The 18117-nt window shown below is 42.4% G+C and overlaps 1 protein-coding gene and 1 long non-coding RNA gene across 3 annotated transcripts in view; one reads left to right on the plus strand and one right to left on the minus strand.

Annotated features, from left to right (window-relative positions):
- KHDRBS1 (KH RNA binding domain containing, signal transduction associated 1) overlaps positions 1-11136 on the minus strand; it is a 33500-nt gene extending 22364 nt beyond the window's left edge. Inside the window, exon 1 of one of the 2 annotated variants that reach the window (XM_061389411.1) lies at positions 10454-11136. In XM_061389411.1, coding sequence (XP_061245395.1) covers positions 10454-10835 — 382 coding nt within the window. In that variant the 5' untranslated portion in view covers positions 10836-11136. The remainder of the gene's footprint in view (positions 1-10453) is intronic. The other variant, XM_061389419.1, reaches the window with a different exon arrangement.
- A 95-nt stretch (positions 11137-11231) lies between these two features.
- Positions 11232-16770, plus strand: LOC133231292 (uncharacterized). Its single transcript, XR_009731118.1, has 2 exons — positions 11232-11808; positions 14333-16770. It is a non-coding gene; the product is annotated as an uncharacterized LOC133231292 (long non-coding RNA).
- Positions 16771-18117: the final 1347 nt, after the last annotated feature.

An 18117-nucleotide genomic window follows, 5' to 3' on the forward strand; every position in this document is an offset into this window, starting at 1 on the left:
ACCAATCAGTCAGACATGGTCCCAATCTCCACTATGTCTATATACAAGAAGTACCAGTATACGAAGCTGGCGATGAAGAATAGTTAACAGCTACAAAAGGAGTACTAACAGAGATGGGGGCAGAGTATGGAGGCAATGAATATCAGCAATTAAAATATTATACTATGGTCCACTGAGAATAAAAAAAAATTTTATACGCCCTAAAATCAGTGGAACACTTTAACTAACACAATGTTCTCCTTATACAACATTTCCAGTGTTGCTATCTTCCAGATTTTAAAAAAACTTTTTGGCCATGCCAAGGGGCATGTGGGATCTTAGTTCCCCAAGCAGGGGTCAAATCTGTGCTCTCTGCACTGGCAACATGGAGTCTTAACCACTGGACCAAGAGAGAAGTCCCTATCTTCTGTAATTTAAAGATAAGGGTTCTCAAACTTCAATATGCAGCAGAATCATCTTGATGGCTAGTTCAACTAGACTGCTGGGACCCAATCCCAGTCTGGGAATGCATTTAGGATTGTGTTAGGAATCTGCATTTAAAACCATGACCAGGTCATTCTGATATTGCTGCCCTAAGGTTCACACTTCAAAAACCACTAGTTCAATATATGGGCTTCCCCTGTGGCTCAGATGGTAAAGAATCCGCCTCAAATGTGGGAAACCCAGGTTCGATCCCTGAGTCGGGAAGACCCTTTGGAGAAGGAAATGGCAATCCACTTCAGTATTCTTGCCTAGAGAGTTCCATGGACAGAGGAGGGTGGCGGACCTTTATATACCTTAGTATATAAAGATATAATACTTTAAACACATTCTGCAAATCTAAACCTTTAACAAACTTTAAAAAATAACTGTTTAGAATAAATCTAGCTATGATGTAGGAAAGTTACTGAGACTCACAGAGTTCAGAATTCCAAACTGAAGGCTTCTCTGTTTATTAAAAAGCCTAAACTGAGATGTTATACACTTAAAAGAACCGTAAATGACCATGCTCTTTGCACTCCTATTTTTCATTGCTTGGAGTAGAAAGCAAATTTAACCTTACAATCAACAGACTAAATGCTTCATTCAACACCCTATTTGTTCACTGTTTCACTGCCTGTGTATCCTGACCTCCACTCCTTCCCATTTACTGCTAATATTAACTTTGCAGTCACTGGTTTTGAGCTACCATCTCTGAACACACCTCTTCTAGAGCTTCTGGGCTGGTCAACTGGGTACTTAAAATCTTCAAATGTCCTACAGGAACAAAGATGCCACATTTCAAACCAGAATACACCACTGAGGAGCTTCTAAAAACGTGGCACAAGTTACATACGTCATCTCACCCATGTCTCTGTGTGCTCTAACTGCTGCCATCTAGTCAGGCCCTTCAGCTGTACTTTCTACCACTTTCCAGAAACTTTAATTGCTCAGAACAAGAAGCTAAGACTCGAAATCTGTTAATCTGTATTCCCATAGGAAGCAGGGCTGCAAACGTTGAACCTAGTAGAAAGGTTTAATATCAATGAAATGTGCCCTGTGAATATAAGGCCTTTCTAAAACATGGATCTGGGACTTCCCCGGTGGTCCAGTGTTTAAATAAGACTCTCTGCTCCCAATGCAGGGGGCCTGGGGTTTGATCCCTGGTCAGGCAACTAGATCCCACACACCCCAACTAAGACCTGGCACAAACAAATAATAATAAATAAGCAAAATTTAAAACACAGATCCTTCTGCTATGTTTTGAATGAGGTAGATTTAATTAGGATCCCCTTGTCCACTTACCTTACAATTTAAAAAATAATATTAAAGCATTTTTTAGAGAATTCAGAGAACAATGATTTAAATAAAACAGGACTGAAATGATAAATCAATCACAGGGTTAGCCTAGAAAGCAAAAGAAGCAATTTGAACCTTCAAAGAGAGTCATCTTCCACTTTTGGAAGGGGAAGGACCAATCCTTTATTCAGTGCCTGCTGCTGCTGCTAAGTCACTTCAGTTGTGTCCAACTCCGTGCGACCCCATAGATGGCAGCCCACCAGGCTCCCTTGTCCCTGGGATTCTCCAGGCAAGAACACTGGAGTGGGTTGCCATTTCCTTCATCCAATGCATGAAAGTGAAAAGTGAAAGTGAAGTCACTCAGTCGTGTCCGACCCTCATCGATCCCTTGGACCGCAGCCTTCCAGGCTCCTCCGTCCATGGGATTTTCCAGGCAGGAGTACTGGAGTGGGGTGCCATTGCCTTCTGCCTATTCAGTGCCTACAATACATCAAATTCTATACAAATATGACCCCATTTATACTCAAACATTACTGGGTGAAACAGCTGGTACTATCCCTATTTTACAACTGAAGAAACAAACTCAGAGAAGTTAAATCTCTAAGTCAGAAAGCTGTTGAAGTAGTACCCAAATAAGGATTAAAACCCAGGCTTTCTCTAACTTCAAACCTCATGCTTTTATTATTGCCTCTCAATAGGCAGAGAGGGGCACACTTTAAGTGAAAAAAGAGCTACTTTTGTAAAGTTTTGGGAAATTCAGCTTATACCCCCAGACACTGTCATCCACCTAAATGCAACAAAAGGGCTCTATCGACACCTCAGATGTTCAGCTGCCTGATCTTTTTCTTTTTCAATTTCTCTCCTTAGCCTCACTTCTTGTGGAGAGCTAACAAGCAGGCTGTAAAGGGAAGGAAAAAAAAAAAAAAAATAAGGTGAAGCTTCCTAGAAATGCCTTACCCGCAGGCAAAAGTACTTCTAGACAATCTTTGTGAAATTGACTCCTTTAAAAGATCTTTTCTTGGGTCTCTGGAGACCTTGGATGTCCCAAGAGTCAAAGAAAGAAAAAGTATCCTGTAAACAACACAGAGAGGTGACCTGTTTGGTTCAGAGTCAGATGCTGACAATAATCATTATCTTACCCTTTTGGGTTTCCCTTTGTCTTTATAATGAGGATTATCCTCACTTAACAGGTGCAGAAATCCTGTCCAACATCACAAAATTAACGACAGAGGAGGTATTTAAACCCAGGTTATTCTGTATGTCAGTTAGCAAATTCAATCAGTGTTGTGGCATTTCTTCTACTATAACTTAACCTTTCCTTTTTTGGTAGGCCTTATCACAACCGTATTGTAAGTGCCAAAGGATGAGAACTGCTTCTTAAATGTATGTCTGAGAGGAAAACCTGAGTTTTGAAGCTAAACAGAACTGGGTGTGAGTCCCAACTCTGCTACATGCTTGCTGTGTGACCTTGGGGCAAGTTGTTAAACCTCAGTCTTGCTTCTTACTTTTAAAAAGGAAGATTTTTTTTTTTTAAACAGAAAAAAGATTTCATGAACAGAAAAATATTAATACTAGAGAAGTTAGAAAAAATTATATACAGATTTTATTAACTGGCCTGGCTTAACTAAAAATGACTATCATGTACAATCCATTAACTGAACATTTAATAAATGCTACATAAGGAGCAAGACAGTCATGATTTTCTGACTAAGGCATCCAGAGATATTGTTTCTAGAAGGGCAAGATTCACAGGGTATCTGCTCCAAAAGGTCAGGTGTCACGCCCTTCTCCAGAATATCAATGTATTCACTTCAAACATCTAACAACAGCACTCCTGCCCCTGCTATCAACCATTTCTGGACCCCTTCATCACTGCCATTTATAATACAGTGCCTAATAGACAACAGGCATCTATAAAGATATATCAAATTAAAGAAATATTCCATTAACACTCTCAACTTCCCTTAACAATTCATATAACTTTACCATTCCCAAGTTTATAGTTCTCTGCCCTGTATCTTGTCTGTTGGTAAATCCTTATGGATTCACAAGTCCAATAAGTTTATTAACTTTGTATAAAGCCACTCCATTCTTTTCATTTTTCAAATTAATTATTCTGTAAAGTAAGAACACAAAGCTACACATTTTTAATTTTATTTAGGGTCATGAGCCCTTACAGACTAACTCCCCAGAAAAACAGACATGGTATTTCACATACAATGTTAACTAAGGGTGGGTATTGGCTCAAAAAAAAAAAAAAAAAAAAGCTTCAAAGCCTGAGTTAAGAGCCCTCTAAGAGGGGTTCAATTCCCATATTTCAAGATAATGGCAAACTCTATCATGGCCTATTGACCATGGTCTCCCAAATCTCTTTCTTAGGGTACAACTTACAGTTTAGGGCTTTTTTTTCCTTTTAAAAACCAAACAAACCACTTTATCTTAAAATAATTGTAGATTTACATGCAGTTTTAAGAAATAAAGAGATTCCCTATATCCTTCACCCACTATTCTCTATGATAACATTTTGCAGGTCTATAATACAATATCATAACCAAAAAATGCAATTACAATCTACTGACTTTATTTGGATGTCATCAGTTTTGCATGTACATGTGTGTGTGTGCACGCATGTGTGCGTGTGCACGCATGTGTGCTTAGCTCTATGCAATTTAATCAGATTCACTCGACCACCACCAGTGTTGGTACAGAACGATTCCAGTACACCACAGAACACAAAGTTCCCTCATGCTGCCCTTTTATAGGCACAGTCACTTCCCTTCCTCTCTCCTTCACACTGGCAATCACTGATGTTCTCCAACTCAAATTATTTTGTCTTTTTAAGAATGTTAAATTAATGGAATTATACAGTATGCAATCTTTTGAGACTGGCTTTTTCATTCAGCTAATTCTCTTGAGGGAATTCCTTAGCTGTCCAGTGGTTAGGGCTTGGTGCTTTCCCTGATGCTTTCACCAGGGCTGGGGTTCAATCCCTGGTCAGGGAATCACGATCTTTTTTTTTTTTTTTTTAAACTGTTGAGTAGTATTTCATGGTATGGATGTACCACAGCGAAACTATTCATCAACTGGACATATATGGCTTATATCCAGTTTTCGGCTATTATGAAAATTCATGTACAGGTTTCCTATGAATGTGAATTCTAATTTTTCTGGGATAAATGCCCACAAGTGTAATTGCTGAGTCGTATGGTAAACACATGTTAAGTTTTGTTAAAAACTGTTTTATCTGAAATTTATTCATGCTAACAACATTTTAATTTTTCTGGTATTATATGTTCCATAAAAACAATATTGTACCACATGGATAAAGCCTTATGGGATTGACCTTTTCATATAACATTAGATTTCTAAGATCTCTCCATGTTGTGGCATTCAGCTATAGTTTTCATTTTCACTACTGTATTTCATTTTGAAAACTTCTCAGTATCCAATCAATGATGAAATAAGGTACACCATTTTATTACTGAGGCATTCACGAATAAAAGTTTGAGCATATTCCCAATACATTCCTATTTTCCTAGATAAAACAACCATGAAGTTGTTGCAAATGGTAAATGCTGCCTCTTTCTTTCCTAGTATTTATATTCATACCTACAAAGACATCCCTCAGTGTCCCAAGAAGACTGGTCCCAGGACCACACCCCCATACCAAAATAAGCGGATTTCAAGTACCTTGTATAAAATGACAAAGTACTTGTAGATAACCTACACACACCCCCTTGTGTACTTCAAATTATAACGTCTAATACAATGTAAATAGTTGGAAATACAAGGTAAACTACTGCAAAGCCAATTCAAGTTTTGTTCTTTGGAAATTGTGGAATCCCCCTACCCCTGAATATTTCTGATTCACTGTTGGTTGAATTCACATACATGAAGAAACTGTGGATATAGACAGCCATTATTTGGTCTATATAGGTCCTCTTCAATTCCACTTCTTGGGTTTAATAGGTCTTGCCAGAGGTCTGTACAATCATAGCTACAGTTTTTCTAGTTGTCATGTACAGATGTGAGAGTTGGACCATGAAAAAGGCTGAGTGCCGAAGAAATGATGCTTTTAAATTACGGTGCTGGAGAAGACACTTGAGAGCCTCTTGGAATGCAAGGAGATTATATCAGTCAATCCTAAAGGAAATCAGCCCTGAATTCACTGGAAGGACTTTCGGTGAAGCTCCAATATTTGACCACCTGATGTAAAGAGCTGACTCACTGGAAAAATTCCTGATGCTGGGGAAGACTGAGGGCAGGAGAAGGGGGTGACAGAGGATGAGATGGTTGGATAGCCTCACCAACTCAATGGATGTGAGTTTGAGTAAACTCGAGAGATAGTGAAGGATAGGGAAGCCTGGCTGACTGCAGTCCATGGGGTCACAAAGAATTGGACATGACTTAGATGTATTTAAATACATAAAAAAAAGATGTATTTCTATAGCACATTGTAAATAAAATACAGAAATTAACTATTTGAAATTTAAATAGGTTTTTGTTTGGAAATATTCTGAACTGACGTGTTTTTTTGGCCTTGCCATGCTGCATGCAGGATCTGTTTCCTAACCAGAGATCAAACCCATGCCCTCGGCAGTGGAAGCGTAGAGTCTTAACCACTGGACCACCAGGGAAGTCCCTGCACTGAGTGCTCATGGAAAATGAACTGCTGAGTATCCTTTCAAGATCATCTGGGGATTGTTAATCTATTCAAAATGTTTACTTATTCCTGAGTCATTTATACTGACTTGTACTTTCCCAGTTATAAAAAGTAGAAAAAGAACACTGATATATATAAAAACATCTTATGTTTATTATATAAGTATTTAACACAAATACTATGATAAATTATTTGTTTCAGAAAACAAGCATGGGTACCCTGAAAGTCCTTGTACTTCTGCAAACGCATTTAATTGTCATCATAGTTGATTATCAATTTGGCTAATATAGAAGTCTATATTCAAAATCAAAATCCTTCAGAATTGTGTTGATATTTTTCCATCATGCAATGAACATGAATATTCATTCACCAACTATTTAGTAAGAAGCCACTCTGTGCAGTACTCTTAAAGGAACAGAAGACACAGCTGTGAACAAAGCAGACAAAAGATCCCTGCCCTGGTAGAGCTGACATTCTGGTCATAAAGAGGGGGTAGCCAACAAGCAAACACATTAACTACAACATATGGTGCATCAGATGCTGATAAGCACAAAATAAGGTTAAGCTGGGAAAGGGAGAGGGAGGGCTGGGAAGGCCAGAATGGTCTGGTTCTTGTGGCACCTCTTGGGAAACGGGCAGAGCTGCCTGGAGGAGTCACAGTCCCAAGTGCTATGCTCTCTGGGTTTCCTCCTCCTTCTATGTCTTGGTCTCGTTACCTTCACTGATCTGTTGGCTAGACTATGATGTGTTCAGATTTTCTTTTAATATTTTAGCACACATAAATTTTTTTGTGTACAATTTGTTGCAGGCACTATAGTGAGGGATGGGGGAGTGGTGAGCAAAGAGGTTTAGGTGTGAGGATCCAGACTTAGACTGACTTCAAATCTTCCTTATGAAGTTTATTGATTTTGTTACCTTAGGCAAATTATTTAATCTGCTTGTCTTGGTTTCCTCATATGTAGAAATAAACATAAGAGTAATAAGAGTAACTTCCTCTTAGTAAGGTTAATAGTTGATGTAAAGTGCTCAGACCAGTGTCCAGCATCCAGCATAGTGTTAGTCGTATTTTTCCTACACGTATCCTCATCACAGAGTTTAACTACTATTGTCTTCTCAGTCTCATTTCCTCACAATTGGTCAACTTTACTACAATCCCTTTTCCAGATCATTCAAAAATATCTTAAATTAACTATACTCAACTTAAAAAAACCTTAAAAGCTGGGTCCAACATATATCAACATTTATCCATGCTAAGAGTCTTCCTGGGTAACTCAGCTGGTAAACAATCTGCCTACAATGCAGGAGACCCAGGTTCAATTCCTGGGTCTGGAGGTTCCCCTGGAAAAGGGATAGGCTACCCACTCCAGTATTTTCGGGTTTCCCTGCTGGCTCAAATAGTAAACAATCTGCCTGCAATGCGGGAGATCTGGGTTCGATCCCTGGGTTGGGAAGATCCCTAGAGGCAGGCATAGCAACCCACTCCAGTATTCTTGCCTGGAGAATCCCCATGGACAGAGGAGCCTGGCGGGCTATAGTCCATGGAGTTGCAAAGAGTTGGACATGACTAAACCACTAAGCACAGCACACTCATACTGAGAAGTATTCACGTTTCCCAAGTCAGCTCTCTCAATGAGCCAGCATTACCTCAACCCCCTTTCTCCAATTAAAATTCAATTTGGTTAAAGAAAAAAAGACATAAAAAAAGCTTTGGACTTCTCCAGTGGTCCAGTGGTTAAGAATCCATCCTGCAATGCAGGGGACCTAGGTTTGATACATGGCCCTGGGGTCTAAGATCCCACATGCCACAAAGTAATGAAGCTTATCGGTGGAAACTAAGACCTGACACAGTCAAATAAATAAATTATATATATTTTTTAAAAAGTGAGAGGAAAAAAAGCTCAAATTAAAAAAAAAAATTAAAGCACGCTCTCTTGTGACAAAAGTTAAGCAGTAAGAGAACGGTGAAAATTTTATGTTAACTTATAAGGATCAGGCTTTCCTGGTGGCTCATATGGTAAAGAATCTGCCTGCAATGCAGAAGACCTGGGTTCGATCCCTGGGTAAGGAAGATTCCCCTGGAGGAGGGCATGGCAACCCACTCCAGTATTCTAGCCTGGAGAATCCCATGGACAGAGGAGCATGGTAAGCTACTGTCCATGGGGTCACAAAGAGTCAAACATGACTGAGCAACTAACACCTTCACTATAAGGATTAAGTTTTTGATAGCTACTCTAAGAAATCGTATTTTACTTAAAAGACTAGACTAGCACTGGACACCTGATGTGCGCAGAATGGCAAGAAAAATTTTGTGTTTTCATCCTAACTGTGTACCACAAATTTACAACTAGGAGAAAATTGGTGGCAAGTTATTAGCTAATGATTATAGGTCAAAAGGAACTGTGCCAGAGCTTTTTATACAACATTTAATCCTCACAATTCACCACCCCACTTTACAGATGAGCTTAGTGAGATTCAGAAAGTTTCCCAAGAGTAGATGACTAGTCAAGAGCTAGAATTTCAAACCCAAGTCAACACCTTACAGTTTTAAAGTTTGTTATTTTATTCTCACACATTTAATCTGGACTGTTTGAAGATGCAAAATAAAAAAAAGACCCATCAACTTTTACCATTGTCTGAAGTTCTTGAACCTACGCGTACTTGCTTTCAAACAACTGGTATTTGCTATATGCAAGACAATATGAAAAACATAAAGATTAAAAAAATCTTTCCTTGCCCTCAAAGAGTTTGCCAGAAGAACACAATGAACAGTAATGTTTCAAACAATCTGACTGTGTTAGAGAAGAGCAAAGCACAGAGTTGAAACCGTAAGCAGTTTATTTAAATGTTATTCTTGAATGTCTCGGGCTTTGTTTACTGTTTAAAAGTAAAGGTCTCTGATGTTGGGAGATAGAGAACAAACGCAGGGGAAAAGGTATTTTCATATGGGGCCTGTCCATTATTTCAATCCTGCCAAAGGGTCCAACTACTCACTCAGTGTTGGAAGGTTTTGAATTTTTATTTGGTTATAAAATTTAGGTATCATAAGACACTCTTATTATACCGTTTTAACAAGAAGAGAGAGCAAAATAGGCGGCTTTCGGGAGAAATCAGAGCGACTAGATGATGGCTAGTTTTGAGCAAAAAAGGAGCGCTAGTCTACAGACAGAGAACAAAGACTACTATTCCTTATCTGTTTCACTACTGAAAAGAGCAGGGGAGGAGGCCACGCAAACTTCTGTCAATTTTTTCCCCCATCTGATTGGGAATGCCACGCAAACCATCCTTAACCTCTATCACCCCTTCACCGTTCTAGGTTTATTTTTTTTCCCCTTTCTTGAATGCACAACACACATTATAAAATAAAGGGATCCAAAACGTCTGGCTCGGCAGAAATGACCATCTTATTGCCGAGATCGGAAATATAATTCGGAAAACCTCAAGCTCGGATTCCCACAGGTTGCTCCTGCCTCCAAGCAACTCAAGCTCCAGTTACCGCTAAGTCCGATCGGCCCCTGCGGCCGCGGCGCGCTGGACAGGGCACCCCAGTCTCACCCCATCTCACCTCAACCCCCGCCCCCACTCACGGTCCCTCCGGGCTCAGGCTGCCTTCACCTCCTACACTCTCAGTTGAGGCGCCGACCGCCACCCGCGATCAAACAAGCTTCCCCTTTGGGGGAAGGGGGAGATGAAGGTTCCTTTCTGGAAGAATCTGAGCACTCGGAGCGCAGGGCAGCTGTAAGAGGGGAGGCGGAAGGGTCGGCCAAAGGGGCGGGGAACGCGGCATTTATCCATCAAGATCTTTGCGCTAAGAGATCGCCAAGTTCCCTCCGGGCCTCCACTGCAGCCTAAAAATTCTCCCTCGCACTCTGGGCCGGGATGGGAACGTGGGATCTTAAGCTTCCGAAGATGAGGATGAGAGGAGTCCACGACTGCCTACGTCCTCAGGGAACGGGAAGCAAGAGGAACAAAGCCGCTACCACCCATGCCCCCGGGTGGCCGGGCGACCCAGAGGGACCCCAGAGGCCCGCTTACCTGCCGTCAGCAACTGCATGGCGTGAGTGAAGGACGGGTCGAGCGAGTCCTTCTCGGCCATGAGTTCGGGCAGATACTTGTTCTCTGGCTCCATCTTGACGGAGGCAGTGGCTGAGGGGGGCAGTAGAGGGGTCGGCGCTGGACCGCCCACTGTCGCGTCGGGACCGGTGGCCGAGGGCGGCAGCAGCGGTGGCGGCTGCGTGGCGGGCGAGGCCCGGGCACCCCCGCGAGACCCTCCTCCGCCTCCCCGGGACCGGTGAGGCAGCGGCGGCTGCCGAGGGGGCGCCTGACGCACAGAGGGGTGGGCACCTGAGGGGTCCATGGAGCCGCTGCGGCCCGAGGACCGGCTCATGCGCGCGGCGGGGTCGTCCCGGCGCTGCATTGGGAAAGATGTGCGATTAAGGGATCGAGGAAGCGACGCGGTAGCGGCGGAGGCCCGAGCGGCGGCGGCCCGAGCGGCGGTTGGCGGGGGTGGGAGAGCGGGAGCGACAGCGACCGAAGCCGACCCGAGCGACCCAGCAAAAGAGAGCACCGGAAATGAGGCGGCGCGCGTGCGCAGCCAGCCACCGGCACCGCCCTTGGGTCTCTCCGCGGAGAACAAAGTCCCCGGTCGGGCCACGGCGCCTGCGCACCGCCGCGGAGTCCGAAGAAGTCGCCTCCCCGCTCCCCTTTTTCCTTCTGAGCCCTCCAGGCCTGGTACTTGTGCGCGTGCGCGGGAGGCCGCGGGCTCGGTTCGTTTCTTTTCCACGTGACTCGGCGTTAGCGGGACACGTGTTTCCTCCCTTTTCTGGCCGAGCGCACGGAGGGGGCGGGGGCTGTGGAATGTCTTTGTCTGCGCGCGAGCCCGCGGAGTGTGGGGCGGGAGACCTGTTACTCGCTGGGCCACGCCTCCAACGGCTGAGCTGGCGGGGGGGGGACCAGGGGGGGATGCCTGTACTCAGTCGGGTGGGTCGGGGTGGGGGGTGGTTACTGAAGAATGAAAGGAGACCCTCCCGGGGGATGCGGGAGGGGAAGGAGAGAGAATTGGGGCTGACTGGGCAGAAGGAGACGAGGGTGAGAGGCACAAGGGAGATTAGAGTGAAGAAGGAACGGCTAAGGGAGAGTCTGACGTAGGGTTGAGGGGTGGAGATGCGGCCAGACTTGGAGGGGGCCATTGAGGAAGGACTGGTCAGTGGAAAGACTGAAGGCTATTGGAGGAGTTAAACTAAGAGGGAGGGTTCAGATCGGAGACCTGATATCCAGCCAGGAAAAGGGCCCCAGACCGAAGCAGGGAATCGAAGAAGTCGTGTCCTGTCGTTTCCAGTATAGTAGGTTCTTAGACATACCCGTTGTTGATCAGAGAAGTCGTCTGAAAGGTGAAGCATTTTAACTTTCTGCATATAGTACTGCTTTCTGCAGATTGTGTTTCTTTCACAAAAAAAAGTGGGGTAGAGGCCAGCTCTTTAATCTGTGATGGTTGCATCATTCGGGTGGCTTCTTCTGCCGATGTGAGTGCTAATCCTCCTGCTGTAAATCATCTTTCCACACTTGCTCAGAGATAGACCCTTAGCACAGCTCTCAAGGCCAAGGTATTATAGTGGACAGTCTCCCACAGCGTACTCCTTATCCTGGGGTGCTATATGCAGATGAAGGCTAGGTCTTTACTTTCCATAAACTCTAACACTTGGTACCTTCTCTAACCCTTCCTCCCACAGATTTTTTTTTGCTTCTCTCATTCGAAGCATTTGCTCTCATCCCTTTTCCTTCTAGATCTGTTGCCCTAATAAGCCCACGCTTTCCAAAAGCATTTCTGGAAATTGTCTTCTGGGTGCCTAAAAACTGCTGATTTTTAGATTTGAAACTTAGAAGCCTTCAGCTTAGGGAACATTAGGGCTTGGCTGCCTTCTTGGGGGTAGGGAGATAAATCACCAGCAGGAATGAGAACAAAACAAAATCTCCATAAATTATCACACTTGTATCTCCAGTGTCTAGGCAGTACATTACTTTGAGGTCACATAGATAGTTTATAATCAAGGAGGAGGAAAAAAGAAAGGAATGTTTTTGGATAATTGTAATGAAGACTGTAATGTGACAAATGCACAAAGATAAATAAATATTAGGTGGGATTAGAGTTCAAAGTGGAAGTTAGATTTCAGCCAGGGGAGAATGAATTCCAAGCAAAGGAAAGTGTGAATACATGAACAGAGATGAGAATGTCACAGATGTGTTTAAGGTATGGGAGTAATCCATTTGTGGACTGTGGAAAAATAGGTGAGTTGAGAGAGCGAGTGTATGGAGGAGGGGAAAGGGAGTGAAGAGGATTTATAGCTCCCTTGCGATTAATTTCTGCTGTTGTCCTTGAAATTCCTGCTTGGGTGGTGGTGTTACAAATGTCTGAAGTGTCCTTGCTCTGTAATGAGATGCTCAGCTGGAGTTACCTTGAGCTGAGGCTAATGAAACTTTGATAAAGAAGTGTCTGAGAAGGCGCTGGGTAGTGGTATCTGTGGGTTTCTAGACTAGACTCAACATTTTGGGAGGCTGTCAGACCTTTACTTATTTTGTCGAAAGGTGGGGTTGAAGAGAAGTTTGAACCTTCCTAGCGAGATACAAAAACGGTTATCTCTGAGGTAATATGTTGTGACCCTGCAGTGTGTTCACCAAGTAGGCGAAGCAACAGCCTTCTGTTTGGGGGTGGGGGTGGGGTCTTCCCTGGGGTCAGGGAAGAGTAATTCCTGTCCTGAAAGACTGGAGGTCTGGATTTCATTTTGTGTGGACCACGATATACTGTGCCCCACCTTCACCTGAAGGTATTAACAGCATGGCCTTGTGAAGAAACTGACTTTGGAGTGAGGCAGACAAATTCAAAGCCAGCTATGCCTTGTTCTTGCTGTATACCATTAGTAAAACTATAACCTGTCTGAGCCTTAGTTTCTTCCTCTCTAAAGTTGAGTTGATGATATCTACCTTGCAGAGTTGTTGTGAGCATTAACAAATAACAGTGTAAACCTCCTGGGTTTATAAGCAGAATCAGGATAATTGTTATTCCATTTAGCGCCTAGTGAAGATTTTTGGGTGTTTCATGTTAGCTGTGGATCTGAAAGGCCTGTTCTCTAATCTGTCTCATTTTCACTGACTGTAGCTAGATTTTGTTTTGGAGGTGGGAGAGAGAAGTTTCTTCTACCCTGTTTCCTCCCTGCATTCAGTTTCTATGGTGTAGGATGCAAGATTAATTGAGAGCACTGTGATTCAGATGGAGTTAGGTCCGAATCTGGCTTACCTGCTGGATGATTGAGCACATTACTTAAACTTCCTCAGCCTTGCTTTCTCCTCTTTGATAAACAAGGGGTCATAACAATACCTACCTTGGGGCTGTTAGGATTAAACAGATAGTGTTTGTAAAGCACTCAGCACGGGAACTGGCAATTAGTAGGTGCTTGATAAGCGATAGTGGCCATTGTTATTATTTTACTGAGTACCTTAATGCTTGTTTTCACTTTCATGTGAGTCCCTAACAGAGGGGCTGGAAGGACTTTTTTTTTTTTTTTTGCACGTAGCTGCTTGACTTGTGCTTGATCCATGAATGGAGGACCAGCAGGCCCCGTCTGCCTTCCCTGCTTTGCGGTCAGTTCCCAAGAGTTGAAGGGCTCCAGCCTGGAGCTCTCCAGCTCTCCCTGGGCCGTAGAGTTTCTCTTCTATCCATCTGTTTAAGCTTAAACATCTATGGTGCCAAATATGTGGAGGATATGGAAGGAGAAAGGGAGACCAAAATTCAATATTTAAAATTTTTCTAAGATTTAAAAAATTTTAAATTAGAGTATATTTGATTTGCAATGTTGTGTTAGTCTTGGGCACACAGTAAACTGAATCCATTATGCACATACATTATCCATTCTCTTTCAGATTCTTCTCCCATATAGGCCACCTACAGAATATGGAGTATGGAGTAGAGTTCCTTGTGCTATATAGTAGGTCCTTAAGACTCTACACATGGACATCACCAGATGGTCAACAGCGAAATCACATTGATTATATTCTTTGCAGCCAAAGATGGAAAAGCTCTATACAGTCAGCAAAAACAAGACTGGGAGCTGACTGTGGCTCAGATCATGAACTCCTTATTGCCAAATTCAGACTTAAATTGAAGAAAGTAGGGAAAACCACTAGACCATTCAGGCATGACCTAAATCAAATTCCTTATGATTCTACAGTGGAAGTGAGAAATAGATTTAAGGGACTAGATCTAATAGATAGAGTGCCTGATGAACTATGGACGGAGGGTCACGACATTTTACAGGAGACAGGGATCAAGACCATCCCATGGAAAAGAAATGCAAAAAAGCAAAATGGCTGTCTGGGGAGGCCTTACAAATAGCTGTGAAAAGGAGAAAAGGAAAGATATAAGCATCTGAATGCAGAGTTCCAAAGAATAGCAAGAAGAGATAAGAAAGCCTTCCTCAGTGATCAATGCAAAGAAATAGAGGAAAACAACAGAATGGGAAAGACTAGAGATCTTTTCAAGAAAATTAGAGATACCAAAGGAACGTTTCATGCAAAGATGGGCTCGATAAAGGACAGAAATGGTATGGACCTAACAGAAGCAGAAGATATTAAGAAGAGGTGGCAAGGATACGCAGAAGAACTGTACAAAAAAGATCTTCACACGACCAAGATAATCACGGTGGTGTGATCACTGACCTAGAGCCAGACATCCTGGAATGTGAAGTCAAGTGGGCCTTAGAAAGCATCACTATGAACAAAGCTAGTGGAGGTGATGGAATTCCAGTGGAGCTATTTCAAATCCTGAAAGATGATGCTGTGAAAGTGCTGCATTCAATATGCCAGCAAATTTGGAAAACTCAGCAGTGGCCACAGGACTGGAAAAGGTCAGTTTTCATTCCAAAGAAATGCCTAAAGAAAGGCAATGCCAAAGAATGGTCAAACTACCGCACAATTGCACTCATCTCACACTCTAGTAAAGTAATGCTCAAAATTCTCCAAGCCAGTCTTCAGCAATACCTGAACCCTGAACTTCAAGATGTTCAAGCTGGTTTTAGAAAAGGCAGAGGAACCAAAGATCAAATTGCCAACATCTTCTGAATCATGGAAAAAGCAAGAGAGTTCCAGAAAAACATCTATTTCTGCTTTATTGACTATGCCAAAGCCTTTGACTGTGTGGATCACAATAATCTGTGGAAAATTCTGAAAGAGATGGGAATACCAGACCACCTGACCTGCCTCTTGAGAAATCTGTATGCAGGTCAGGAAGCAACAGTTAAACTGGACATGGAACAACAGACTGGTTCCAAATAGGAAAAGGAGTACATCAAGGCTGTATATTGTCACCCTGTTTATTTAACTTATATGCAGAGTACATTATGAGAAATGCTGGGCTGGAAGAAGCACAAGCTGGAATCAAGATTGCCCGGAGAAATATCAATAACCTCAGATATGCAGATGACACCACCCTTACGGCAGAAAGTGAAGAACTAAAGAGCCTCTTGATGAAAGTGAAAGAGGAGAGTGAAAAGTTGGCTTAAAGCTCAACATTCAGAAAATGAAGATCATGGCATCCAGTCCATCATTTCATGGCAAATAGATGGGGGAACAGTGGAAACAGTGTCAGACTTTATTTTTTGGGGCTCCAAAATCACTGCAGATGGTGACTGCAGCCATGAAATTAAAAGACACTTACTCCTTGGAAGGAAAGTTATGACCAACCTAGATAGCATATTGAAAAGCAGAGACATTACTTTGCCAACAAAGGTTCGTCTAGTCAAGGCTATGGTTTTTCCAGTGGTCATGTATGGATGTGAGAGTTGGACTGTGAAGAAGGCTGAGTGCCGAAGAATTGATGCTTTTGAAGTGTGGTGTTGGAGAAGACTCTTGAGAGCCCCTTGGACTGCAAGGAGATCCAACCAGTTCATTCTGAAGGAGATCAGCCCTGGGATTTCTTTGGAAGGAATGATGCTAAAGTTGAAACTCCAATACTTTGGCCATCTCATGCTAAGAGTTGACTCATTGGAAAAGACTCTGATGCTGGGAGGGGTTGGGGGCAGAAGGAGAAGGGGACGACAGAGAATGAGGTGGCTGGATGGCATCACTGACTCGATGGAGGTGAGTCTGAGTGAACTCCGGGAGTTGGTGATGGACAGGGAGGCCTGGCGTGCTGCGATTCATGGGGTCGCAAAGAGTCAGACACGACTGAGCGACTGAACTGAACTGAACTGATTATCTATTTTGTGTTTAGTAGTGTGTATATGTCAATTCCAATCTTCCAATTTATCCCTCCCCTGCCTAAGATTTTTTAATTATTATAAATCTATGCTTTGATTATTTAGCATCTCTGTGCTTCGTTTTTTCTTTTATACAATGGGGTTAAACTACACCTGCGACTTCCCTGGTGGTCCAACGGTTAGATTCTGTGTTTCCGCTGCAGGAGGCATGGGTTTGATTCCTAGTGGGGAGCTAAGATCCCACATACCTTGTGGTGCAGCCAAAAACAAAAGGGCAAACAAACAAAAAAAATACCCCTACTACCTACTTCATAGGGCTGTTTGAGGACTCAAAGAGCACATTTATACAAAGTAGAGTAATGCCCAGAAGATTACAAATGTTAAATAAATAGCACATTTTATTAGAAAAATAATATGCTTCTAGTTTTAAGGAAAATCAACCATAAGAAAGGAAGAAAGTGAAAAGTAAAATTCCCCTTAAAACCTGGCCCATTCACTTGACTGTGCTTTTCTAAATATATCCACTATTCAGTGGTTGCTTATGTAAATGTCTAGACATTTTTAAGCATCTGTATGTGAGTCTGTCCTTTTTGTTTTAAACACAAACTGCAATATACTATATGAACAGCTTTTGACTTATTTTTAAATGAAATACTCTATTCAAATATCCCTTATCAGTATATGTAAATCTACTTCATTTCTCATGGTAGGATATTATTCCACCAAGTACTTCTCATTACCTTCTGATGGAAATGTAGGTTTTTCCAGCTTTTCAGTGTTACAAATGATACTGCAATGAACATCATCCTACAGAACATCTTTGTGCACTGATATCAATATACTCATGGCATAAATTCCTAGAAATGACACAATAAAACTGTACCTAGCAACATCCTCTTCTCCAACCTCCTCAATCAATTCTGGCTATTCTCGTCCCATAGTTTTTTTTAACCTGATTTTATTTTTTCATGGAAGAGCATTTCATTTTAAACATAGCAGTGTGTAATGTCAATCCCAAACTCATAGTCTTATCCCCCACTGCCAGTAACCATAAGCTAGTTCTCTATTTGTTTTGTAGATAAGTTCATTTGTATCTTTTTAAAGACTGCATATAAGCGATATTGTATGATATTTGTCTTTCTCTGTCTGACTTACTTTACTCAGTATGATAATCTCCAGGTCTACACATGTTGCTGCAAATGGCATTATTTCATTCTTTTTAATGGCGGAATAATATTCCATTGCATATATGCACTACATCTCCTTTATTTTCCTTCCTGTAGTTTTGGTCTTTGCCTCTGTGGTGTGGTGGATGAAAATGCCATGACGACCGACACTGAATAAGAGTCCATGCCCTCAAGGAGCTTACTGTAGAGTGAAGAGGACAAATATGTAAATCAAGAGTTATCAGGCAGTGTGAAAAGTGCTTAATCACAAAGGACTATACCAAGG

Source organism: Bos javanicus, chromosome 2 (assembly GCF_032452875.1).
Source record: "Bos javanicus breed banteng chromosome 2, ARS-OSU_banteng_1.0, whole genome shotgun sequence".
In the NCBI taxonomy this organism is placed as follows: Eukaryota; Metazoa; Chordata; class Mammalia; order Artiodactyla; family Bovidae; genus Bos; species Bos javanicus.